Source organism: Podarcis liolepis, assembly GCF_965112155.1.
Source record: "Podarcis liolepis genome assembly, chromosome: 9".
Lineage (NCBI taxonomy): Eukaryota > Metazoa > Chordata > Lepidosauria > Squamata > Lacertidae > Podarcis > Podarcis liolepis.
In genome coordinates this window covers 73,296,711-73,316,593 of record NC_139564.1, presented here as the reverse complement: position 1 = coordinate 73,316,593, position 19,883 = coordinate 73,296,711, and the positions used below count along the sequence as shown (strand labels likewise).

Genomic DNA, 19,883 nt, shown 5'->3' with positions numbered 1-19,883 from the left:
CAACTACCAGACTTTTAGAAGACATCTGAAGGCAGTCTTGTTTAGGGAAGTTTTTAATGTGTGACATTTTAATGTATTTTTAATCTTTGTTGGAAGTTGCCCAGAGTGGCTGGGTTAATAATAATAATAATAATAATAATAATAATAATAAATGTGGCTTGTGGTCTAGTGGTGGTCTATGCCTGGGCTAAGCCACTGAATCAGGAAAAAGAATCAGGAAAAAGAACTGTGAAATAAAAGCGGAGACAACACTTTCTTAAAAGACAGCTGCACGTAACTAGCATTTTTATTTTCTGCCAGAAGCTTGCCCTCTTAACAGGATCTGATCATTAACTTGACTTTGCAAGCAGAAAGTGAACTAGTTGGACTATTAAGCTTAAAATAGAAGTAGCCATTTGTGCATCTGTCATCGTATTTTCTGTGGCGGCATCTGCACAATGCATCCACCTTCCCTGCCTTTAAAAAAACCCAAAAAACAGCTGTGCTCCCAGCATTCACTGGTGCTTGACCTGAATATATCATATTTTTAACACTGCCTTATATTTTCATTTGCATTATCTTTCTGTATTTTAATGTTTGATATATTTTTAAATATTGTATACAACTTTGAGATGATATGGGAGGTAACAGAGAAAGATTTTAAACAAGTAATAAAAAATAAATTAAAACTGATTTAACATAAACAGTACTAATATGAATATTTATGAAGGTAACTGTTTCAGAATGCTAAAAAAATGCACATTCGCTTTATTCTGAATACTTCTTTTCCTTTAAATAGGTGTTAATTCTTTTCAAGTCTACATGGTCTACAAAGATCTCTACCAAATGACTGACAGCCAGGTAATCTGTGCATTTTCATATGAGATCTCTGATTCCCAGGAACTCTTCTAATGGAGATCCATGCTTTTGAATTAAGCTTAAGTTTGGGATGGGTGTGTGTTGAAATGTGAGCAGTCATGTCCCTCCTTCCTCTGAAAGTTTCAGGTGGGCTAACACTTAGTTTTTAATTGAAATTGTGATGAATGTTTTGTGCATATTACAGTTAAAACATAACATTATGGCAGAATCTATTGCGAACACAAATTTGGAGTTTTGAAACATGTCATTTCCAGCACAGTGACTGGTATGGCCTCATGTTTTCAAGGAGTATCTTCACATGCTTGGAGCATATCCAGAACTTGCTTTAGAATATTAAACATTTACAAATGCTTGTAAATGTTTAATGTGCACTATTTTTGTTATTTAACGTGTAGCAGTGAGGCGTCTGGGCAGGACTGGGACTACAGAATTTGGGGAAGTGGGATTAATCCTTTCCACACACCCACAATTTACCCCTTCCTGGAAGCTGCTGCTAGTCTTGTGAGGGGATTATCCTCCCAAGACTTATAGCAGCTTCTGGAAAGGGCTGGGGGGGGGAGGCTTAGCAGGACAGTAGCCTGCCCCCCTCCCTGTGTGCAGTGCTCCCAGTTCTACTGCTCTTTAGAGAACAAGAACTATGCACATTTAATACATGCATTTAGCATCTAATCAAGAGTTGGCTTGGTTTTTGTTCCTTCTTTTTCTCCAAGAAAAAATGCTTTGGAATCGTTTTAGAAGTTCTTGCCTTCTTCTTCTTTTTAAATTTTATTGTTACCATTCACATTGACACACCATACAGAAAAAGAAAATAAATTCCATCGCCACCAAAGAAAAAAAGAGAATTAATACATCAACTAATAACCTTCAAAACATAAAATAAGTGGTCTTTTTCTATGCGCCAGACTTCCCGTCTATTCCTTATTACAGATTCTGTATTAATTGTTCGCTGCCATTGCATAATGAGTTTTCTTCAATTTCAATATCCCTTAATCCATTCATTGGTTTTACCACATTTTTAACACTGCTACTGAAATTATTCGAACGCTGCGTATGACCTTAAACTACTATTATTATTTTTCAAGTATATTTTTAAAACTTATCTCTTCTGACATGCTATCTAATTCCACGTATTCAGCCATTTTTTTAATCCATTCTAATCTTGATGGGACTTTATCGCTTTTATAATTTGCCGCAAAAACTTTGTGGAAGTTATTGCCTTCTAATTGTGGGAATCTGAGTTAAACTGTGAGCTCTTCATGAAATCATAAACAAGAAAGCATCTACAGATTTTTATTTTTTTTAATGTTCAGGTTCCTGTCAAACTTACCGTATTTTTTGCTGTATAAGACTCACTTTTTCCCTCCTAAAAAGTAAGGGAAAATGTGTGTGCGTCTTATGGAGCGAATGCAGGCTGCGCAGCTATCCCAGAAGCCAGAACAGCAAGAGGGATTGCTGCTTTCACTGCGCAGCAATCCCTCTTGTTGTTCTGGCTTTTGAGATTCAGAATATTTTTTTTCTTGTTTTCCTCCTCCAGAAACTAGGTGCGTCTTATGGTCTGGTACGTCTTATAGAGCGAAAAATACGGTATCTGGAAGGTGGTGGAATTAGAGGCAAAGTAAATGTGATGCTAAATGTGTTACTCCAAAGCATATCTGGGTGGGGTTAATTCTTAGGATTTCAGCAGACAGGGAGAGGGAACCAATTCCCCATTGGTGTCAAGCACTGTGTTTTCCTTTGCTGATGAGAAGGGACGAGATGAAGAAACAGAGTGAAATAAAGTTTTACCCTTTTTTGGCTGTTGTGCTGCCCTAAAATGAAAGTAAATGTCTGTATGCATGTGTGTTTTAAAGAAGGGGATAAAAGAATTGGGATATACAATAATCTGTCATTGCTAACTGTTCCCCCCTCCCTTGGTACTGTATATAGCTCTATGAAGCCTTTACTTTTCTGAAAAGTCTTGGAGCTGTAATCATGGTCCATGCTGAAAATGGAGATTTGATAGCTCAGGTGAGAAAAACTTTTCTTCTACATTTATTCTTTGAACTGTCTGATACCCTTGATAGATAGATTCGTTGGGCACAGATGTTTGCCATCTTATCCACCCATTTGGTTGTAGATTAGTACTGCAGTGTGGCAGTAGCAATGGTCATCAAGCCCTCGCAAAATGTAATGAGTGCTGAATGTCATGGTTGTGACAGGGAGTGATAGAAAATGAGCCCTACTTGGCGCCATGAAAAATTAAAATAAGATGTAATCCTGAACATAGAAAAATCTACTGATATCAATTGGACAGATGTGCTTAATTGTGTGCTTCACCAGGACTTAATGGATGCTAGCCTTTCTCTGGATTGGACTGCTCACACTGGGCTGTGTTTAAACCATGCTGTGATTGCAGAAAGGTACCCAAAACATGTAGACATTATTATTTGGCCCAAAGTTCAGTACTGGATGCCGATGATGATGATGCTAGTATCAAAAAGAGGTTCTTCATTGCATAACTGTCCCAGAAAGACCTATGTGACATATTGGTACCAATTCAAGTGCCACCTGGCCTTAGATGTCCATGTTTAGAACCAGGTAGATCTTAAGTGATGAAACAGTCAAGAAGGGAGGGCTTGGAACAGGTGGACATTTTAAAAATTCTGTCAGGCAGGTAGCATATAGAATCTGTAATAATTATCAGTGCATTTTAGTTGTGGTGGAATAAGCGAATGGGCCTCTGAGTTTGCCATAAATTTAATTTATTTCATTTAATTTTTGAGTTTTTGTGGTGCTATTCATGGCCAGAAACAGTTCCAGCTAAAAGCAAACAACAACAACAACAACAACATGCTGCCCAAATGACTGGGTTGCCATCCACTATGGGCAGCTTCCAACAAAATATAAAAAACACAATAAAATATTAAACATTAAAAACTTCCCTGTACAGGGCTGCCTTTTGACATGTGATGGGAGGCTATTCCACAGGGCAGGGACAACTACTGAGAAGGCCTTCTGCCTGGTTCCTTGTAACTTTGCTTCTCACAGTGAGGGAACCACTAGAAGGCCCTCAGAGCTGGACCTCAGTTTCTGGGCTGAACGATGCAGGTGGAGATGCTCCTTCATATATACAGGGCTGAGGCCATTTAGGGCTTGAAAGGTCAGTACCAACACTTTGAGTTGTGCTCAGAAATGTTCTGGGAGCCAACATAGATCCTTTAGGACAGGTGTTATATGGTCCCAGTGGCCCTCCCAGTCACCAGTCTAGCTGCCGCATTCCGGATTAGCTGTAGTTTCTGAGTCACCTTCAAAGGTAGCCCCACATAGCACACATTGCAGTAGTTGCAAGCAGGGAATAACTGTTGCATGTCCCACTCTGTGAGACAGAGTGCAGGCAGGAAGGGTCTCAGCCTTCATACCAGATGGCGCTGGTAGACAGCCACCCTGGACACAGAATTAAGCTGTGCTTCCATGGACAGCTGTGAGTCCAAAATAACCCCAAGGCTGCACACCTGGTCCTTTAGGGGCAGAGTTACCTCATACAAGACCAGGAAGTCCTTCACACCTGACTGCCCCCCCCCGTCCCCCAGAAGCAGTACCTCTGTCTTGTCAGGATTCAACCTGAATCCATTGATTGCTGTCCATCCTCCAGCCACCTCCAGACACATAGGACCAGGTTCGTCACATTCACTGTTTCTGATTTAAATGAGAAGTAGAGCTGGTGTCATCTGCCTATTGGTGAACACCCAGCCCAAACCACCTGATGACCTTTCCCAGCAGTTTCATATGGATGTTAAAAAGCATGAGAGAGGGTGGAGTCATGAGGTACCCCACAAGTGAGTGTTGAAGGGTCTGAGCACTCATCTCCCCACGCGACTTCCTGGACATGACCCAGGAAGGAGTGGAACCATTGCATAACAGTCCCCCCCCACTCCCAGCCTTCCTAGATGGTACAGAAGGATGCCATGGTTGATGGTATCAAAAGCAGCTGAGAGATCCAGCAGAACCAGGAAACAGCTTTCACCTCTGTCCCTAACCTGCCAGAGATCATTGACCAGTCAACCAGGGTGGTTTCTGTCCCGTGGTGGAGCCTGAATCCTGATTGGAAGGGATCCAAATGGTCCACATCCTCCAGACATGCCTGTAGTTTAAAACAATTTAAAAATAAAACAGGCACCTAGCATAATACATAGTTAAAACAGTAGCAGTTAAAATTATAAATCAGGAACATTCTGCAGTAAAAGCAGCTTGGAATATCCGAAATCTGTAAACTACGCAGAATACATAGTTGATTGGATGGTATTTAAATGCTAACAATAAATATCGTTCCTTAACCAACAGACATGACTGAATACAGTGTATACGAGAGACTTTTGATACATATCAATTGATATACCGGTATTTGTAACCTGTTGGCCATCAACTTTTGTCTATTACCTCCTCAGGAACAAAAGCGTATGCTGGAGATGGGCATCACTGGACCAGAGGGCCACGCCTTGAGCAGGCCAGAGGAGGTGAGAGCTGTGTTCAAGTTCAGTCTAAGGGCTGCAGGAGCCATGCGTTAAAGTTTGTACAATTTTTTTCTAGCAGAACTAACCAAACCAAGAGAAATCCATAAGCACTTCACATCACTTTTTGATTCTGTGATAATAATACCTCAATACAGTGGTGCCTCGCAGGACGAAATTAATTCGTTCTGCGAGTTTTTTCATCTTGCGAATTTTTCGTCTTGCGAAGCACAGTCAAGTCGCAACTGCACCTCTTCAAGCGGTTTTAAGAAAAAGGAAACAAACTTGCAAGACGTTTTCGTCTTGCGAAGCAAGCCCATAGGGAAATTCGTCTTGCGAAGCAACTCAAAAAACGAAAAACTCTTTCGTCTTGCGAGTTTTTCGTCTTCCGAGGCATTCGTCTTGCGAGGTACCACTGTACAGAACACCTTAATAACAAAATTTTAAGCTGTGGCCTTGAAGCTGATTACCTGCAAATGTTCCATTGACTTCTATGAGAATATTAAAGGGGTCGCTCTGCTGATGAACACTTCAGTATAGCAGTTGCTTGCAAGGTGGCAAGCTGATTACATTCAGTTTTTAATGTTTTTGAAGTCGTAGGAGTTTTTTCAGGTACCACCTTGAGCCATTCATGCCATTTAGATCAGGGGTGAGAAATCTTTTTTTCTGTAAGCAGTATTCTGAAATTTGTGTATAGCTTCAAATTAATTCTGCTTGGAGAAAAAGCAAAGCGTGAAGTAGCAGGAAAGGTTATATTTTTGTAAGTCAGTTAAAAGAGGAAGGGGGTTGAGGGATGAGGAACTGTTCATAAAGCAGAAGAGGAAAGTGGCTGGAATCTGGGAAATACCTGTGTGAAAAATTTGCAAGGTAATGATGAAGTTACTTTGACTGAATTTCTTTCCTTATTTAAGCTTGAAGCAGAAGCTGTTTTCCGAGCCATCACCATAGCTAGTCGCATCAACTGTCCGTTGTATATCACCAAGGTCATGAGCAAGAGTGCAGCTGACATCATTTCACTGGCTAGAAAGAAAGGTACAGAATGCAGCCTTTCATACTGTCATGAGAGAAAAACTGCTCCTTTTCCCTTATGGGGTATCCTCAGCCCATAGAGAATCTTTTTGTAGGTTCTCTACCGGTAGGAGAAAAAACACAGAGACCAACCAGAGAATATTGAGAAGCAAAGCAGCTAGTAAGCCTGATCATTATTAAAGTTGTTGCAACAGGGTGCTCCTCCCCACACACAGGAGGGGGTGTGTGTTTTTTCTTCCTGTCTGCCAGGTTACCTGATTGGATTACCTGGGCATCCTGGCCACTCTTTTGTTATGATAACTACTCAATTCCTGAATCCAGGTCACAGGTTTACACCCTATTCATATTTTTAAAAAGGTAAAGGGACCCCTGACCATTAGGTCCAGTCGTGACCGACTCCGGGGTTGCGGCGCTCATCTTGCTTTATTGGCTGAGGGAGCCGACGTACAGCTTCCGGGTCATGTGGCCAGCATGACTAAGCCGCTTCTGGCGAACCAGAGCAGTGCACGGAAACGCCATTTACCTTCCTGCCGGAACGGCACCTATTTATCTACTTGCAATTTTCGGGGTGCTTTTGAACTGCTAGGTTGGCAGGAGCAGGGACCGAGCAACGGGAGCTCACCCCGTCACAGGGATTCGAACCGCGACCTTCTGATCGGCAAGTCCTGGGCTCTGTGGTTTGACCCAGATGTGCCCTTAAGACAGGATTTGTGAAAGAGACAATGCGGAGATTTCCCATTTTTTTCGACCTTGCAGAGTAATATTTGAGGTCATTTTGGGAGAGAGAAAATGGTTTCAGGACTTTTCTGTGGGTTTCACACATGTGGTTTACATATTTGTATGTGTTTGCTTGGTACATTTATGAACATCTATTTATGTATATTTATGAACGCGGGTGGCGCTGTGGTCTAAACCACAGAGCCTAAGGCTTGCTGATCAGAAGGTTGGCGGTTCAAATCCCCGCGACGGGGTGAGCTCCCATTGCTGCTGGTTGAGCGCTGCCTCATATATCCTTGCAAATTGCTACTTGATACTGCAGTGAGTCATCAAGTGATGAATACCTATGTGGGAACCAGCAGGAATCACTAAGAAAGTAAAATGGTAATGACAGAGAAGCTAAAGGGTTGTTGAATGCTCTGAGCTGGTTCTGTGCAGCTTCACATCCCCTTTTCCAGTGCTCCTTTCCTTTTGGTTCTTTTGGACCACCCCTCTTCTGGTGAGGAAATATTTTATTCTGTTTAAACAGGTCTCTCTGGAGCTCTTTATATATCTATAATTTTATATAATATCTATAATTTTCCATTACAGATTTTCAAATTCAAATCAATATAACCACAATCATTTACTTTCCTTCCCCTCCTCCATGGTTTGTTTTAGTTATCCATTACTAGTGCATATTCTAATTACTCCATATATTTTATTTCATCTCCTTTCTCATTAAATCTTCACTTAATTAAACTGCTGAATTTACTCTAACCCTGCTAACATTTTAACTTGTTTACAATAATTATTCAAATATTCTACAAACATTTTCCAATCTTCCTTAAAGGCTCCTTCTTCCTGTTCTCTTATTCTGTTAGTTAATTTTGCTAATTCTGCATACTCCATCAGTTTCATCTGCTATTCCTCCTTTGTTGGTGGTTTTCTCTTCTTCCATTTCTGAGCATATATCATTCAGGCTGCCATGGCTGTGCAGAGAAACAAATTCTCTCTGGAGCTCTTTGTTTGTTCCTGCCACTTACTTAGAAGCAAAAATAACCAAGAGACTTGTGGCACCTTAAATGCTAACCGATTTATTGTAGCAGAAGCTTTTACAGACTAGAGTCCATGTCTCAGAAAACACAAAGTTCTAGTTACAGGTAGGTAGCTGTGTTGGTCTGCCATAGTCGAAACAAAATAAAAAAAATCTTTCCAGTAGCACCTTAGAGACTACTCTATGGGGCGAATACAGGCTTTCGCTGAAGCTTGGAGTGCGCACCGACCCCTCTTGCTCTCCAGGCTTCAGGAAGCTATCAGCAAGCCTGGGGAGCCTGCGGGAGGTCCCGCAGGGCTCCCCACGCTGCGGATAGCAGCCTGCCGCCCAGCGCACAAGACACCCTGAAGCAGAGCGCCCCTCGCGCCGGGCAGACATTGGCCAGCCCCATAAGCTCGGGGGACAGCGGGGAGGCGGAGCGCCGCCATACCGCTGTTCCCCAACCTGGTTCCCCGACCTGCTTTCCTTAGACCGGAAAACCTAACTTCTGTCATCTATGCTCTGGTGATCTCTAGGTAAGATTGCAGCAACACGTTATACATAGGGCTACCTGAGGATGGTTTGGAAACTTCAGCTGGTTCAGAATTTGGTGTCCAGGTTGCTCACCAGGGCATGAAAGGTTAAGCATATTACACCGATCCTGGCCTGAATGCACTGACTGCCGATTAGTTTCTGGGCTCAATTCAAAGTGCTGGTTTTGACCCATAAAATCTTAAATGGCTCACAACTGCAATACCTCAAGGACTGTCTCTTCCCATGTGAACCAGTTCAGACCCTGCAATCATCTTCTAAGGCCTTCCTTCGTGTGCCTCCTCCACGAGAGATCTGGAGGGTGGCAACATAAGAACATGCCTTCTCTGTGGTGGCTCCCCGTTTGGGGAATGCTATCCCCAAGGAGCCTTGCCTGGTGCCCTCCTTCCATATCTTTAGGCACCGGGCAAAAACTTTTCTCTTTAATCAGGCCTTTGGTTGATTAACATACTATGTCCTTTTAAATGTGTTTGTGGGAGGTGGGGTGATTAGTTTGCTTTTGTCTATTTTGTAATTTGTGTTCTCATTTTGTATTTTTATGTTTTGAACCACCTTGTGATCTTCAGATGAAGGGTGGTATATAAATTTAAAAAATAAATTAAAAGGATGGTATAATCAGTTGTGTGTTTCCATTCCCCAAGGTGCTCTTGTTTTCGGGGAACCAATCACTGCCAGCCTGGGGACAGACGGGACACATTATTGGAGCAAAAATTGGGCCAAGGCTGCAGCATTTGTGACCTCACCGCCTCTGAGTCTGGATCCTACAACACCTGATCATTTGACCTCACTTTTAGCATGGTATTAAACTGCAACTGCTTGTAAACCACCAATTCAGCCAAGGGAGTCCTTGGATGTGAGCTAAAGTGCAGAAGTAATATGTAATAACAGACAAGTATTTTGATGTGGTTTGATTATTGTCAGATTTGTTCTTGTTTCTAAGGGAATAGCAAATACTGTATTTAGCTCAGAGTGAACTTAGACATTATGCAGGAGACATGTGACCCCCCCCACCACAGGGGGAGGATTCTGCTTAGCCCTTTCCCTTCCTGACCTTTCCCTGTTCAGAATTACCCCAGACAGCTTACTCTCTTCCCCTTTGACAAGAAAATCGGCTCAGAAAGGATGGTTTTAAGTGACAGGAAGGAAAAGGATGAAATAGCCTCATCCCCACAGAAGACTGGTAGTCTTCTGTGACTGCTTTTCAGTACAAATCAATCAATCAGTCCGTCATCAGGTGGTTCACAGGCCTCCCATGGAACATCTAACTAGGTCCTTAGTGGGATGATTATATAGAGTGAGTTTTTTAAAAAATAATCTGTAAACAAACTTGCTGTTCAGTTTCACTTTGGTTTGCCTTACTGATGCTGTTACAGAGACCTGAAAAACACTAGGAAAGATACCCAAAGAACAATACTTTGGAGAATAGTGTTGATGTGAATGTGGAAGCAGAGACTGGAGAGGTTAACAGAATTGAAAAGCAGTAGTTAACCATATACATTCCTGAATGAATGTGTGGCACCAATAGCTAGAAACACAAATGGTAGGCAACCCACATCCTTGCCTCCAGCCTTTAAAAATATTTCTGTCTCCTCTCTGTGTTCCTTCAGTGGTGACCTGCAAGTGACTGGAAGCGCCCACTGTACCTATAGCACAGCCCAGAAAGCGGTTGGGAAGGACAACTTCACTCTGATTCCAGAAGGAGTAAATGGAATTGAAGAAAGAATGACCGTGGTCTGGGATAAGTGTGTGGTAAGCAAAGGCAACCGCTGCTTCACACCAGGTCCTGCCTTGTACTGCTCAGAGATTTCCAAATCTAACTCTTAGCTAGAGGGGGCTGGGGTCAGCGGGCCAACACCCAGGGCCTTTTATTTGCACTCACACACCGGGGCCTCAGGGCACACAACTCCACCAGCCTGGGCTGCTGTAATGCTCTACTGTGATGCTGGAACTGCATTTAAAGGCGACCAGGAAACTTTGTTTTTGTACAAAGTGTGGCTGCCAAAATGTTTATGGGAGACAGAAGCTTTGCGCCACCACACATCAGTGGCACTAGTTACCAGGGCTGTCTTAAGCATATGCGGTGCCGGGGTACAAAGATCCACCCGGCGGCCCCCCCCTCCAGGTTGCCCAGTCCCAGGCATGCAGGAGGGCGGAGCCAGCCAGCCGGCCGCCTCAGCGTCTTGCTGGCTCAGTCACCCCTAAACTCACAGCTTAGAGCTGCCCACAGCAGAAGAGCCTGCCGCGGCACTCCAGACCCCTTTCCAGACTCAACTCTCGGGCCCCGGACTCTCGGCCTGGCGCCCCTGAGAGCCTGGCACCCGGGTGCCCCGCACCCCTAGCACCTATGGGTAAGACGGCACTGCTAGTTACCAGTCTGCTTCTGGACTCAGTTAAAATGCTGATATTATTATTATTTCTTCTACTCCCAATTCAATTCTGTTGGTGCTGTCACTTGCATTGCCAAAACAACTACACACACACACACACACACACAGAGAGAATCAGCAGGCTTGGGATAAACCCAAGGTTTGCAGAAGTATAAGCGGGCAGCAGCACTGGATTTAGGGCAGTGCAACCAGTTCCCCCATACTGGGCACCGAGCCAAGGGGACGCCTTCCCAAAGCCCAGTAAACATTTGGCTGGCTTTGGGAATGGGGCATAAGGGCTCTGGCAGTGTCCTAGAGCCATCCCACCTCCTTTCCAAAGCTGGGAAAGCACTTGCTAGGCCCTGCCTGGAGCCACCACAAAAGGCCTCGTGGGCCACATATTGGACCACCCTGATCTGAGCGATTGTGGTGGAGCATAGGGACTCAGGCAATCCCAAAGGTACTTGGACCCCAGTTGTTGAAGTCATCTGTGGGTCCTTTGCACCAAGTTCATGCATGTGGTGAGACCTGCCCGAAACGAGGTGCTGGGGGCAGTGTCAAGCTCTCAGTGGTTTTCTCCCCTTGCCTCTGCAGCTTGGCTAGCCTATTCTCTTGCTCACTGAGGCACATTGTTCTTTTTTTTCCTTTGAAACCAAGCCTATCTCATTGCCCCTATTCCCAAGTACTACTTGTATGCCCCATGAATATTGCGGCAGCTTCTGGAAGCTGAATACTCACATAGTCCCGAGATCTTAAGTGATGCTTCCTCCGTCTCCTCCCAGCAATCTCTCTTGTATCCATCAGCACCATCATCTCGCCCCTCCCACACGCTTCATCTCTGCTTAAAAGGGACGCAGGTGGCGCTGTGGTCTAAACCACTGAGTCTCTTGGACTTGCCGATCAGAAGGTTGGCGGTTCAAATCCCTGCGACGGGGTGAACTCCTGCTGCTCCCTCCCAGCTCCTGCAGTTTGAAAGCACACCAGTGCAAGTAGATAAATAGGTACTGCTGCGGCAGGAAGGTAAACGGCATTTCCGTGTGCTCTGTCTTCTGTCACGGTGTCCCGTTGTGCCAGAAGTGGTTTTGTCCTGCTGGCCACATGACCTGAAAAGCTGTCTGTGGACAAACACCAGCTCCCTTGGCCTGAAGTGAGATGAGCACCGCACCCCATAGTTGCCTTTGACTGGACTTAACCATCCAGGGGTCCTTTGCCTTTATCTTCCCTTACAATCTCTACTTGCTCCACTCCTTGTTCTGGTGGCAGCCTCCTTCAGAGCTTAACATCTTCGGTCAGCCTTCATTAACCTGGTGCGCTCCGGTTTTATTGAGCTACAACTCACATCATCCTTGGCCACTGGCCAGGCTAGCTGGAGCTTATGGCTCCAGATTTAGTAGAGGGCAGCAGGTTGGGGAAGGACAAATAGCCCAGTTAACCCACCAGGTTCATCATCCTTTATTCTAACAGGGCCAAAAAGTCATTTTACCCACAACAGCCACTATAACTAAGCAAATCAACAGGCTTCTTCCACCTGTCAGGCATTTTGCCCTCTGAATTCCAAGTCTCAACTGCTAGCTTCATTTGCCATCTGCTGGTATGTTAAGAATTATTTTTTTTAACTCAGTTACCTTTTTTAAAAAAATTAATAAATCCAGAACTAATTCCAGGAAGAACCACTAAATCTAATACCTGTCTACGTCCGCATACATATTCCTGGTGGCTCTTAATTTGCTGCAGGAAAGAATACTGATGATTTAAAGGCAGGTCTTGTCCATTTGTTTCCAGTGACTTAGATGTACTCTGAGTAAAATTTTGTTGATCACCACCTCTAATCTCTGTTGTATGTACACTTATACCACTATTCTTAAGATACGTTACTCATGGAAAATTTATCTTAGTCTTCAGGTAAAATGGATGAAAACCAGTTTGTTGCCATTACTAGTACCAATGCAGCCAAAATCTTTAACCTCTATCCGCGAAAGGGTAGAATCGCTGTGGGTTCGGATGCTGACATTGTGATCTGGGACCCAGAGAAGGCGAAGACCATCACAGCCAAAAGCCATAAGTCGGTAAGAGGAAAAGCTCTTCAATTTTTTTGAGAACTACTTAAGGCACTATTGCTGCAGGCTGTCAAAGAATACCCTCAACCACGGCAGCACAATATGTGCCCAATTGCTCCTTACTGCATGTGTGCGTCACCCAATTGTGTCTAGAGAATGGATGCCAGTGCTGCTACCATCAAAGATACACAGGCAGCAGGGCCGGCCCACCTGTGAGGCGGGGTGAAGCACCCACCTTGGATGACAGAAGCACCCACTGGCAGAAAAGCGCCACCAGCTTCTGTGCCAATTTCCGGTGAGGCTTTGCCGAAACCTGCCATCATTGCTGCCACTTTGTGCCACCACACTGTGACGTTTTAATGGTTTTGACTCCCTGACTATTAAAGAAAATTAACTATCATGTTTAACACCTTCTACAATTTAATGTAGTATAAATCATTCATGCCTATCAGTAAATGAGAATTAATTGCATGTTCTGGTCTCCCCATTGCAGGCTGTTGAATATAATATATTTGAAGGCATGGAATGTCACGGTGCTCCCCTCATAGTCATTAGCCAAGGGAAGATTGTGTTTGAAGATGGAAATCTCCATGTAAGCAAAGGAATGGGCCGCTTCATTCCCCGGAAGCCCTTCCCTGAATATCTTTATCAACGCATCAAAATTAGGAATAAGGTAGGTTTGTAAAAATATCCAAACTTCTTGTTGCTAATCATTTCTATAACATGTTATAATGTACAGATGCTTGAATGTATATATTTTTGTAGAATGATGGGTCATTTCATCTGGCTGTTTGAGCCCAACCAGGGATGGCTGTGGGCAGGATTCCTGCATTACAGGGAACTGGACTAGATGACCCTTGGAGTCTCTTCCATCTCTTCAGTTCTGTAATTCAGAGAGAGCAACGTGCCTGAGGAAATACGCAGTGGCTGTATCATTCCAGAGATCCACTGCCCAGTTCCAATCCATTTTGAGACACGAGTTTTGCCATTGTAAAGGTAAAGGGACCCCTGGCCGTTAGGGACCCTCCAAGTGCCCTTATTTTCCAGGGACAGTCCTGGATTTACAGAAGCCGCCCCGCTTTCTGATTTGATCCTGGAATGTCCTCCTTTTCCTTAGAGGTAAAGGGACCCCTGACCATTAGGTCCAGTCATGGCCGACTCTGGGGTTGCGGCGCTCATCTCGCTTTATTGGCCGAGCTTCCGGGTCACATGGCCAGCATGACTAAGCCGCTTCTGACGAACCAGAGCAGCACACAGAAACACTGTTTACCTTCCTGCCGAAGCGGTACCTATTTATCTACTTGCACTTTGACGTGCTTTGTGTTGGATACTGCCAGGGAGACAAAGTTCATCATGGCCCCCAAGCCGGCTGCCGGACGATCCATCGATCTCCCGTAGATACAGTATCAGCAATTAGCAACACGAGTTTCCAGAAATAGCTTGCCACATTCCAGAGCTCATGCACACTCAATCAGCAGATAATTCACAGCAGAAGTTGCATGCAGGAGAGCATTATTTACAAGTTTTATTCAGCGTTGATCAGAACAAAGAAAAACATGACTGCCTGCTTCAGTGTCTCCAGACACAGAGAGAAAACGAAAGCAATAGGAAACATAAACATCCTGTGAACAGGGCATGCGCAGACTCTGTGACTCACAAAGCCTGCTCCCTTTTAAGGTGGAACGGAAATATCCTAACACGAGTTTTGCCATTGTAAAGGTAAAGGGACCCCGGACCGTTAGGGACCCTCCAAGTGCCCTTATTTTCCAGGGACAGTCCTGGATTTAAAGAAGCCGCCCCGCTTTCTGATTTGATCCTGGAATGTCCTCCTTTTCCTTAGAGGTAAAGGGACCCCTGACCGTTAGGTCCAGTCATGGCCGACTCTGGGGTTGCAGCGCTCATCTCGCTTTATTGGCCGAGCTTCCGGGTCACATGGCCAGCATGATTAAGCCACTTCTGACGAACCAGAGCAGCACACAGAAACGCTGTTTGCCTTCCTGCCGAAGCGGTACCTATTTATCTACTTGCACTTTGACGTGCTTTGGAACTGCTAGGTTGGCAAGAGCAGGGACCGAGCAACGGGAGCTCACCCCGTCACGGGGATTCGAACCGCCAACCTTCTGATCGGCAAGCCCTAGGCTCTGTGGTTTAACCCACAGAGCTACCCGCGTCCCATTATACATGTGAATAAAAGTTAAATAAAAAAATGAGAATGCTGGCTGAAACTTTGTCATTTTACAGGGATGAGGGAAATATTGAAAATGATCCATTGATCATTTGTGGGCCCTCAGGGAATTTCAGGTTGGCATACCCAGTGCCTGGCATTATCAATCAATCTTTATTACGGTCCAGAGACCCAACAAATCGTTACAAATCAATGCACAATTCAGACAGCCTACCTCCAGGTTAAACAAGCATTTTGTTCAGACTTAAAGATAGGGATCGTTGTTTCTTGCAAACATCGATAAAAACGTCGCCATTGCTAATGTTCTAGCGTTTGTCCAGTCTTTCAATAGGAACCTGACATAGTGAGCCTCTGATTTTCCTGGGAAAGGTACCAGCAAGGGTAATATCAGTTCAGCCCTGGCTTGCTCATATTTCACACAGTGCAGCAAATTATGTTTTATAGAATTGATGTCTTGAGCACACGAGCAAAGTCTGTCCTGGTAGGGAACTCCTCTCAACTTGCCATCCAACACTGCAGAAGGAAAGACGTTTAGTCTGGCTTTGGTGAATAACCTTTGATAATTTGGTACTGTCAGGTTTTTAATGTAAGGTGTTAACTTAAAGACATGCCCATATTGTACTCCTACTGCTACAGGCTGCGTGTGATCGAGATCACAAGTCACTGTGTGTATTATCCCATAATCTTTGCTTTAACGTCTTTAGGGCTCCTTCATAACCCAGGTAATAAAGTTGGGGGGGGGGGGACAGACCAATAGAGGTGGCTTTTCTAGCCATGGTTTTCTGCCATTTGCTGACAAACGCCTCATTGGTTAGGTGTTGGTACAAACCCTTCCCTAGATCAAACACTGAAATCCTGAGCCAATGTTTTAGGGCAGCCCACCACGCTTTAGTTGAAATTGGGCATTCACCAGCTTCTAACAGAAGTATGGAGTTGGGGACACAGTTGGGTATCTGCAGCAGAGATCGTAGAAATTTTGCCTGAAAGCCATCTAACTTAGGCAGGTCCCCATTATGCCAGACATTTGCAGCGTACAGGAGTTGGGAAACGGATTTTGCGTTGAAAACTCTTAAGGCTGCTGGAACATATTTGCTGCCCTTTGTGAAAAAGAATCTGAGTATGGCCAGCTTTGTGATCTCCGCCTTTTGAAGGGAGGTTTGCCAGTGGTGCTTCCAAGATCCTGTATGATGGAATGTGAGCCCTAGATAACTGCAGTATTTTATCTGTTCAAGGTTATGGCCATCCAGCACCCATTTAGACCTGGAGAAGCTTCTTTCGAAGACTAAAATTTTAGATTTTTCATAATTAATGGATAAACCATTTCCAGAAAACTTCCTCAGCAGATATTTCAAACCCAGTCTGGAGATGATGGCCACATCATCCGCATATAACAACAAGGGGGTCCTTCTCATTCCTATTTTTGGAAGGTGTCCATCTGGGTCCATTAAGCTCTCTTCTAGGTCATTTAAGAATAGGCAAAACAGTGTGGGGGCCAAAATGCATCCCTGTCTCACCCCCCTAGTCATCCCGATACTGTTCGATAACAGTCCCTGCCGACCACATCGGACCTGCAGTTTGGTTCCATTGTACAGGGCTTTTATAAGAAAGAGGAGTCGTTTGTCCTGCAAAATCAGATTTAATTTGGACCATAGCTGGGATCTGGGGATGGAATCGAACACTGATTTCAGATCCATGAAGGCCACGAAGAGTTTACCCTGTAGAGGCCTGGTGTACTTCTCAGCTAGGAAGGACAGCATTAGACAGTGGTCTGATGTTGAATGGTTCTCACGAAAGGCTGCCTGGGCTTCAGATAGTATATTATGTTCATTTAGAAAAATTGTCAGTTTGCTACTGAGGAATCGGGCATACAGCTTCCCAATTATTGAAAGCAGGCTAATTGGCCTATAATTGGAAGGTACATTTGGGTGGCCTCTCTTAAAGATTGGAACTACTATAGCATGTTTCCAGCTATATGGTACTTTGCCCGAGTTATTTACTACCGTAAAAAGTTCTGCCAGAAGTGGAGCCCACCAGTGCTGTTTTGATGTAATCAATTCCACTGGGATAAAGTCTTTCCCCGGAGCCTTTCCGCTCTTCAGATTCCCAATTAATGTATAGACTTCCTCCACAGTAACTGTCTTCCAATGAGGGAGCAATGACAATTCTGACTGGCATTATTGTCAGTGCCCACTTTGTCTTCCATTCTTAGCAGAAGATGGAAGGAGCTTCTCTCTGTGACCAATCACGGTGCCAACAGGGGAGAGGGGCAGGCTTTCACCACTTTGTGGTCCTTTTTGAGATGTGGCTTTTTGAGATGTGGCAGCCATTTTGGGACTAGTGCCCACTGCACCTTTTCAAAATGCCAAAGGGGCCTTCTGGCCCAATCAGGCTGGCAACCCTTTCTTAGATTGCATGGCACTTCACTTTTAGGTGCTTAGAAAATACTAAATCTTACGATGTGCAAATCTCCCCACTTTGGGAACAGAAGATGGAAGTGATGATGGAGGAAGTGGGACTCATCAACCTTGCTCTGTTGCATACATTTTTGCATTGATCTTATGTGTGAGACAGGTGGGTCAAATGCCAGGCCACTGAAATGTACCGTAATTGCATTTCTGTTTGTGATACACAGGTAACAGAATTGCAAGGTGTCTCCCGAGGAATGTACGATGGGCCAGTCTATGAAGTTCCAGCAACACCAAAATATGCAACTCCTGCACCTTCCACTAAATCGTCTCCTGCCAAAAACCAGCCTCCACCAATCAGGAACCTCCATCAATCTAACTTTAGCTTATCAGGTGTGACAAACTATCAGTATCAGCAACCTTTTTTTTGGAAAACAGGGTCCACTGCAGAGAATTGCGTAGTATAAATCCATCCATAAGTAATTTAGTCAGGACTAGCATTGATGACTTACTGGCAGAAGGAGGAGATTTTTAGTATAAGGGGAAGCCCAGAGGGAACTGCGGCCTTGTGATGTGCTGTACATGTCTCTTCATTTTCAGTGCTGCACCTCCATGCTCAGGTTTGGATAAAGGATGCCCACTCCCAGAAGTCTTGTGTGCAGGTGTAGCTCAAAGACAACTGCACAGAGGAATCCACAATGGTTTTCTGTAGATGGACCCATGTTTCTACTAGTGCAGTAGGCAAATACCCATTAGCCTTGATGAAAAGCCACAGCAGACTTAGGATTCAGTGTCCGATGAAAGTTTGAGCACTGTCGCTTCAGAGTGCCATATCCTAAATATTATGTCACAGGGGTGTACTTTGTAAAATCAGTATTTGTGTGGGTCAGGCCTCATTTTCAGTATAAAAGGGCAAGATGTTTAGCTCATATGAAGCATTTGCAATTACTTGTGCCATTGATTTCTGAGTAAATGAAAGGCTGGAGAACCTATTAACTCTCACCTTGTTTCTGGATTGCTGTTGCACAGGTGCTCAGGTAGATGATAACAACCCACGTCGCACTGGGCATCGCATTGTTGCACCTCCTGGTGGTCGCTCCAATATTACTAGTCTTGGATGAACTCAGATGGAAACAGAAACCAAGAATAAAGGCTCATAGGAACAATTATTATTTCCTTTCTATGTCTGTGTTGTTGATCCCACACTTTTATTCGGTACTTGTGTGTGTGTGTGCGTGTGTGTGTGTGACAGGGAATCTCTCCTCCTCCCCAAGAAAAGTGAATAGAAAGAAGTCATCATTGTGTAGCGTGTTTGCTTGGAATAAATTGCCTCACAATTGTGCTTTCATACCTTTGCCACCTTTTAAAGCATGGTGCTTCCATTTCTCCATTAGTGATGGATGCTTTTAGCTTTGTCTCGTAATGACCTGATAGTTCGTTTGCACCCCTCACCCGTTAGCCGTGCTAGAGTAGTTGATGCATGTTACTAAGTTATTGATGCAAGCTGCAGTTTGTGAGTGAGTCCACTTTAGAAAGAACACTTTGCCAATAATTACCACGATGCCAAGGTAAGAAGAAAGACTGGTCATTTTTAAAATATGCAGAATAGGACAGGAGTCTTTCTTTTAATGTTATTTTTTAATTTATTAAATCCCAAGAAACCTCAGTAGAGGAGGGCCTAGTGGCTCTGACCCACTTAGTACATTCCAAGTCTGTGTCTTTGCTTTTAGAAAGAGCCATAATTTCCACATAGTGACGCTGTTGCCATTTTGTTCAGGGGATTTCTACAACTGGCCAGTAGCGCTCACCTTTTGCATGAAATATTTGGTACTTCTAAAGAATTCAATTTGCTGTTGGATTTTTAATGTTTTTGTACAAAGTTTTTTCTCCTTTATAAATCACGTTCATTTTTACTTATTATAATGTATCAGATCTACTAGTTGTGGTTCATTTTTTTTGAATTGAAGGCTTGTGAAATAAAAGAAGATGAAATGAAGTGCTTTGCCTCTTTTTGCTTCCAGTTCATAAACAAGCTTCTCATTCAGGGCGTAAGCAGAGAGCAGGTTGGGAGCCACAGTGTGGGGAGATGGGTGGGAAGGAAGAACCACTTTAGCCAATACCAAAAGGTTAAAGGACACTTACGGTTGACCTGGTTTCTCACTGCAAAGGCTAGCCACCATCTCCAGAGACCCCTTAATGTACGTCTGTGAAG

General features: G+C 44.1%; 1 protein-coding gene across 2 annotated transcripts in view; it reads left to right on the top strand.

The window, feature by feature from the left end:
- CRMP1 (collapsin response mediator protein 1) overlaps nt 1–19,667 on the top strand; it is a 38,099-nt gene extending 18,432 nt beyond the window's left edge. For both annotated transcript variants that reach the window (XM_083460497.1, XM_083460498.1), the window contains exons 5-14: nt 779–840; nt 2,785–2,865; nt 5,283–5,351; nt 6,257–6,377; nt 9,300–9,456; nt 10,266–10,407; nt 12,920–13,090; nt 13,575–13,754; nt 17,899–18,064; nt 18,701–19,667. In XM_083460497.1, the coding sequence (XP_083316623.1) occupies nt 779–840; nt 2,785–2,865; nt 5,283–5,351; nt 6,257–6,377; nt 9,300–9,456; nt 10,266–10,407; nt 12,920–13,090; nt 13,575–13,754; nt 17,899–18,064; nt 18,701–18,792 (1,241 nt within the window). In that variant the 3' untranslated portion in view covers nt 18,793–19,667. The remainder of the gene's footprint in view (nt 1–778; nt 841–2,784; nt 2,866–5,282; nt 5,352–6,256; nt 6,378–9,299; nt 9,457–10,265; nt 10,408–12,919; nt 13,091–13,574; nt 13,755–17,898; nt 18,065–18,700) is intronic.
- Nucleotides 19,668–19,883: the final 216 nt, after the last annotated feature.